At 38.7% G+C, this 7,494-nt stretch overlaps 1 protein-coding gene across 1 annotated transcript in view; it reads left to right on the top strand.

The window, feature by feature from the left end:
* LOC149141988 (glucose-6-phosphate 1-dehydrogenase, chloroplastic-like) overlaps positions 1-4,787 on the top strand; it is an 82,384-nt gene extending 77,597 nt beyond the window's left edge. The window contains exons 5-10 of the mRNA XM_089446984.1: positions 2,249-2,454; positions 2,616-2,765; positions 2,885-3,005; positions 3,225-3,454; positions 3,611-3,811; positions 3,932-4,787. Coding sequence (XP_089303110.1) covers positions 2,249-2,454; positions 2,616-2,765; positions 2,885-3,005; positions 3,225-3,454; positions 3,611-3,811; positions 3,932-4,190 — 1,167 coding nt within the window. The 3' untranslated portion in view covers positions 4,191-4,787. The remainder of the gene's footprint in view (positions 1-2,248; positions 2,455-2,615; positions 2,766-2,884; positions 3,006-3,224; positions 3,455-3,610; positions 3,812-3,931) is intronic.
* The last annotated feature ends 2,707 nt before the right edge of the window (positions 4,788-7,494 follow it).

Genomic DNA, 7,494 nt, shown 5'->3' on the forward strand with positions numbered 1-7,494 from the left:
GAACCCCAAAGGCTTCGTATAGTTATCAGAAGCAAATGTTATCCTTTGAAACTCTGGAGAAGAGTTCTGAACACAAACTAATTGTGCCTTATGTATATTTAATGTGGTGAATCTATACTCGTATGAAATAACTATGCCAGCCATAAAACAGCGAAAACTCTGTAATATACTAGGGAAATTTTGCCCTAGGGTTCTTAAACAACTAGCAATTTTTTTTTTTTTTCCTTTTGAAATCAATACAGGCTGTTTCAGTATTAGCACAAATTTCAGTAATTGTTACTGCTCTTTTAATAACACAGTAAAACATATAGTTTAATCGTCCAGCCATTCGACTATATTTAATGTAGTTCAATTCCAAGAGTCCAGCATAAAACATCCAGTTCCAGTAGAATACCAAACAATGCTAATTCTAATTTCAGAGCTTGATTACTGATTAACTAAGCTGATCCGGACTACATTCTATTTGTATGGCTGATTATGACTCTAGTATGAAACTCTGGTCCTTCTGTAGGGCTGTCCGGAGGTGCTTTTAAAGCTCAGGAATAGACTCCAAGTTGCTTCAGAGAGGGAGCAAGGTATCTAGAGGGGTAACCGAACTCTGAAATGATCTTAAATAGCTCTGAACCTTTTGCGTTAGCCTCAGGGATTTCGGCCTTGACCTTAAGCAACTCTGAACTTTCTGCATTAGCCTCGGGGACTTCGGCCTTGACTTTAAGCACCTCTGAACCTTCTGCATTAGCCTCAGGAACTTCGGCTTGCTTGACTTAGATGGCTCTGAACCCTTCTGCGTTAGCCTCAGGAATCTCTGGCCTATTCCAGCTCTCTGTTTAATCTCAGTGAGGATTTGGGCTGACTTGGGAAGACCTTCTTTCAACTCAGACTTAATTCGGATGGGCACAAACTTCCGGTCCTTGAATCCATTCCACAAATTTGGCCTCAAGATTTGTTTAGAGATGATGTTCAACCCAGAATATCTCGGCCTATTTCAGAATATGTTTCTTCTGTTGCAGAATGGTCTTGCAAGGCTTTGGGCCTCAGGGAACTTCGATGATAATCTCAGAGAAACTCGTCCACTTCCAAGTTCCAAGTGACCCAATTTGCCCTGTCACAGATTCTTTCCACTAAGAATTCCTTCACTGCTCCTTGTGTAGAGAAATCCCTGTTGCCAGAACAAAATAGAAAAGGAAAAACAAATAGGACTAACTAGGCTGGAATCTTTCACCACCGAAATTAATTAATAGAAGAGAAGGGGTCTTAAAACCCTCAGAGCTATAGCTCAAGAAAGCAGATGATTTGATCCACATTTGATGATGATTCATTTGATCTCAACCCTCCTCTATTTATAGATTCTCCATCGGCTCCAAAATGAGAGGGGTTGTGGGTGCAACCCTTAATTTTGGGTTTTTTAGCCCCAACTGACCCAACTTTTGCCCAATGTTGTCCCAACATAGGAAGAATTGGGTTTTTACTCCTTTATCAAGACTATGGGGTCGGATAGGCTATTTCGTCCTCCATCAGCTATTAATTTGGAGAGGACATTACAAACTCTACTTTTTGGGGAAAAATAATGAATTACAAATCTGTGTCTGTTACCAAACCATTTCGTTTCTTCAAGACACATTTATGTGTTACACTTTTTTGGGGATAAAAGTTCTTTAGTGAAATATGGAATTTTTATAATAAATTCATAGATAGTGTCCTTGAACCTTTGGTGAGGGTTGTATGGGCAGGTCGATAGTGGAAAGTGATGTTTATTTTTTCCCACTTATTATACTGTTATTTGTTTTCATGTTTACATATATTTCAAAAATTCATTACAGAAATTGCAGATCTTCCCTTGTTTCAGGTAGCATAGAAAACACCACTATAAGGTGCTTTTACTTATCTCAGGATATGCTTAGATGTGTGCATAGAATGCAATGGAATATTGTTAAACTTAGGCATGTATTTTTCTGAAGACTCATTAGTGTGAAAAGTGATAAGCTCTGTCCAGCATTGTCATGATAAAAATGTGCCACTGCTAACAATATTCTGTATTCAAGTGTACTCATTTGCTATCCAGGAGATTATTGTGAAGTTTTTGCTCCACAGATTTCTGATATTTACGTATCATTTTGCTCTAGGAACATGGTAATTGTATTATCTTGTAAAAATCACACTTAGATAAATTGACCTCTTTTTGAAAACTTGCATAAGTACTTGCTTTGTTACTGATCTGGCAAGATTCAACATGTTTTAAATATCACAGGCAGGGAGAGTGGCGAATCGGTTGTTTTACTTGTCCGTTCCTCCAGACATTTTTGTGAATGTAGTGAGATGTGCTAGCCGCTCTTCATCTTCAGCTATTGGCTGGACTCGAGTTATTGTTGAAAAGCCTTTTGGTCGGGATTCCGAGTCATCTGCTGAGCTCACAAGAGGTCTGAAGGAGTACCTAACTGAAGAGCAGATTTACCGGTAAGTACCTTTCCTCTCTCTAAGTGAAAAAATGGAAGACTGTTTGAACTCTAGAATGCATTAGGTTAGAAACTTGTATCTCCTGTCTTGTCAAAACTTTTCATTTTAACATCCGATTTATCGCCAAGCTATTTTTTGCGTAACTACTTTTTTTCAAACAGGATCGATCATTATTTGGGAAAGGAACTCGTTGAAAATCTCTCTGTCCTTCGGTTTTCCAATCTTGTTTTCGAGCCCTTGTGGTCAAGGCAATATATAAGGAACGTGCAACTGATTTTCTCTGAGGATTTTGGAACTGAAGGCCGAGGAGGGTAAGGATTCAGTCTGACATGTCCAATCTTTACTGTTCTTATTAAGTTATTACTAGGTTAAGTGATGCTGAACTACCATGGACTTTATAACCAGACCCCATTACTGTGATTAAGTGCAGGTACTTCGACAACTATGGGATCATAAGGGACATAATGCAGAATCACCTGCTTCAAATATTAGCTCTTTTTGCGATGGAAACACCTGTTAGTTTGGATGCGGAAGACATTAGAAATGAAAAGGTTGGGTGAAAAGTTGACATTCTACACTGAGCTTGAAGCAGAATTAGATGTGCACTAGAAATGGAGCATGTTTGAAGCCTGCTTTCCTGTTTTTCCATTTATTTCTGTTGGTATTATATACTTATTTCTATGCGGATTTCCATGTTCCTTTTGTAAATTTTTAATCTCCTAATCCGTAGACTTGGCATGCTATTTTTTGATGTTAGATTATATTTTCAGGTCAAAGTGCTACGTTCAATGAGGCCCTTGCAACTTGAAGACGTGGTAACTGGACAATACAAGAGCCATGTTAAGGGAGATACAAGATACCCTGGATATACTGATGATAATACAGTGCCAAAAAATAGCCTTACTCCAACATTTGCAGCAGCGGCCCTTTTCATTGATAATGCCAGATGGGATGGTGTACCTTTCCTTATGAAAGCTGGGAAAGCTTTGCATAATAGACGGTATCACTTGTTCTGCAATTGTTTTGCTTTATTAATTTTTTCAAGATTAATTCTAATTTTCAACCAGACGAACATATAGATAGGGAATGAACTTCTGTTCGGTTAGCATAACAATCTGTGGCTGTGACATTTTTGACTGTTTTTTGCAATTTTAAGGGCAGAAATCAGGGTACAATTTAGACATGTTCCGGGGAATCTATACAAAAGAAACTTTGGAACCGATTTGGATCAAGCTACCAATGAGCTTGTTATCCGGGTACAACCTGATGAAGCTATCTACCTTAAAATTAACAATAAGATTCCAGGCCTGGGCATGAGACTAGATCGGAGTAATTTGAATCTTCACTATGCGGCAAGGTGAGGACTTTAAAAGGAATGGTTTGTGAATTACTATAATGGCACTTGCTACTGTTATCAGAAGCTTTAACAAGGATATTTATCGCACCTCATCTGGTTTTTGGTTAATGGCTGTGTCAGGTATTCAAGTGAAATTCCTGATGCTTATGAGCGACTGCTTTTAGATGCAATTGAAGGGGAACGGCGCCTGTTCATTAGAAGTGACGAGCTTGATGCAGCATGGTCTCTATTTACACCATTGCTAAAAGAATTAGAATCAAGGAAGGTTGCACCTGAGCTTTATCCATATGGCAGTCGAGGCCCTGTGGGAGCTCATTACCTGGCAGCCAAATACAATGTTCGATGGGGCGATATCAGTGGAGAGCTGCGGCAGCAATGATTATTATCCTGTGATCTGTACTTGAGGCATTTTCGTTGATACCTTGTATGGATCATGGTGAAAGCTTTGATTAGCATGTCTCATAGAATGCTGTTACGATTACACCTCGGAGTAGAAGGAGATTTTCTGAGTTTATTTTTTATTGTATTCTCACTATTTACAGGGCTTGTTTGGAAGTAAAATAACTAATTCATATCTTCACGAGAGCATGAAGAACTTATGCAAAAGCATGTTATTTGGATTGAATAGTAATTGTCTACAAGTGGTTGAGTGGTTGAGGAGGGTTGGGAGTTTGAGATGGCCCCTTAAGGAAGATTTAGGTTCTAGGATATCATTCTCTATACCCGGGTGCTGCATATAGTAAAATTGAACTTAATTCCTGGAAATATATTACTAGCTCTTGTGCATAGCAAATCCCAATAAACCTTGCCTTTTCAAGGATCAAGTTCTGTAATATATCCAGATGCTCCACTTCTCCTTTTGAAGAACTTAACTAGAGACATTGAGCTTGGATATCTGGCTTTGAGTCTTGACATTCGCATGGTCATTCTTTTGAAATTTTCCTTTAAATATATATCTCATTGATTTTCTACTTGATCCCTGACATTTTAAAATCGGTATGATTGTACAAGAGTAGGTAACTATTGGATTTATGCCTTCCTAAACTGCTATATTTTTTTGGGGACAAGATTTTCTTAGGTGGTTTATGTTTTCTACTTACATGTTAGCTGTACATGATAGCAAGAGTGATGCAGGAGCATTAGCTTGGGAAAATACCTTGTATTTTTATTAAACCTAGGGGTCTCATGTTTTTGAGAAATTGTTAATTTTGTGTAAATATTTATGAGATTTTGTGAGGATTTGTAATGTTTCCAAATAATTGGACAACAAGAGAGAAATTAGCCTTGAAATATTTCAGAATTAATTATAAGCCTAAGATTAGATTTAGTTTCAAGAGTTTTAGGGATGAGAATCTATCCTTTAGGGATGTTGAGAGATTTAGGGATTTGTTGAGATACTAAGGGGATTTAGCATTTAATTTAATGATATTTTTAAATTGTATAAAGAGAAGAAGTTTTAGAGGAAAAAAGAAAGGAAGGAGTGAGAGAGAGTGAGAAAGTTTTCTGAGTGGAAGCCTTCGGGCAGTTGTAAAGGGCCATGAATTGGCATATCTGGCCATGAAGAAAACTGTGTAAATATTTGTTTTATTTGAATATGAGCATGTTGAACTCGTATATGTGCTGATGGATCCTAATTTTAATGCGCAACTGTGATTTATATGCTCATATGTCCATCGATTGTGGAACGCATGAACTGTTAGATGCTGACGGGTCTCACTAGTTAAATTAGGTGAATGTACACAGCCATTTCTCCTTGAAAGATCTGCGCCTTACCAGAATAAAGACTAACTGTCGAAGGCAGATGTAATTTGTATCTGGTCGGTCTTATGTGTCAAATTTACAGCTGTGAGCCGGCGCTTAATTCCCGTTTAAAGCCGATGCATGTGGCCATACCATTGGCGTAAATGTTAATTGCTGTATGCGGTATAGCGACACATTAATCCGAAGTGGATCTGCAATAAATATATATGGAGCCATCGAGAGTGAGATAGCCGTCGATTGGAGGACCGGATATACAGTCGTCGACATTATAGTTGAACCTTCGATTGTGGCAAGACATTGCTGCGTGGAGGATTAACGAAGGGCGGCATAATCGAAGGTTTGAACGCCTGTAGTGTGACAGAGGCGAGGTTCAGAACTTGGGAGCGAACCAACAGACATTGCAACCTGTATGTGCAGTCCATCCGAGCCTTTACCCTGGTAAATTCCGCTACTATATATATATACATTGACGTGAACAACACGGCGGGATAGCGTAGGTAATATCTCTGTTGTCTGCGCTTTGTATGCATTTGTTAATAATTGCTGAAGGATCGAGAGATGTATGCTTGCTGTAGAACGAGGATTATAACGTGACTGGTATAGGCTTGTAAATGCGACAGCCTCCGGATGGTATATAATGAACAGAGGTTGATACGTATATGCCTTGCCTATACAGCATACATACGAGCCTTGTCTTTGGATATACGATAGTTCTAGCGTTTTATGGAGCACTGCGCACGGGTATATTCAGTTTGGTATTGATTTAATGTGCGTGATGCAAATTGACTGTAAGGTTTAATGGGCCGTGGTGCAAAATTAGCTTATTATATGTAAGGATCATTGTAACATGAGAAGAGCGCTATTGAAGAAGCCAAATAAGAAAGGGAGTATTTGACTTGGAGAAAATGTGCATTGTTCGTTGATCAACGTGGCTAACAAAGTTTTGAAGACCTGGTCGCCTGTTATTACTTTTGTAAGTAAGGTTCTGTTTGACCATGCGTGGAACAATTTGATTGAAGAATCCATTTCGTGATCTTATTTGCTTTGAAAAGATTTACGTGTAGATTTAAGTAGTCAGCATCTGTTTAGAGGAGGGTGCAACCTGCATGAAGAAAGTCATGGGGAATTGGAGCAATTGGGCATTAAATTCATTTTCACGCAATGAAACAAGCACGCGGCGAACCAGTGGCGGCATCTAAAGGGAGAACTTATGTGCGTAAGTGGATTTTTCCATTATCTGGGTATTGTCTGCGTAGTTAATAACCATTCGTTAATTATACGCCTGCAATGTGAGGTAGCGGTATTGTTGGGAAAAAGGTTTATTAATCCTGTTATACATGTGGCCAAACGTAACTGCTATAGATATGCAACAGAGGTTTGGAGGAGCCAGTGCACTATATGACCTTGTCCATAATAAAATTACACTTATAATATTGTGTTATTTAACATTTCAACTCTGGCAAATTAGAACAGTAAGGGCGCACTTCTTGATTGAATCCAACGAATTGTTTATGGAACTAATGAGTGAGTTATGAATTGGGTAATGGTTTTTATAAATTATCTTTAGATGTACACTGGCGTGTGTTGAATGCATGATTTGTATGCATGGATGTGGTCAGCGGTCCTGGTAGTTGTGGCCTGGGCGTGGCCTGGGTCATCAAAGAGGCACACTGACATATTTTTGTTCACTGTTCTTTTGCACAAGCCTTTGGCGAAACACTTGAATGTTGCAGTCTATATGTAGGGGCATTCAACTTGAAAATAAACAAGATAACATCCACAACTACCTACTTGGCTTGCAAGTTATTCTATCATGCAGTGTCTTATGCCCATCTGAGCATAATTACCAATTCTTGCGATGAAACAGGGGAAAAGCCGTAGTCGGGACTAGTTGAATTACTTGTCATAGGTGACGTTTTGTT

Source organism: Pinus tabuliformis, chromosome X, assembly GCF_031772625.1.
Source record: "Pinus tabuliformis cultivar Carrire ecotype Pingquan chromosome X, CPIR1, whole genome shotgun sequence".
Classification (NCBI taxonomy): domain Eukaryota; kingdom Viridiplantae; phylum Streptophyta; class Pinopsida; order Pinales; family Pinaceae; genus Pinus; species Pinus tabuliformis.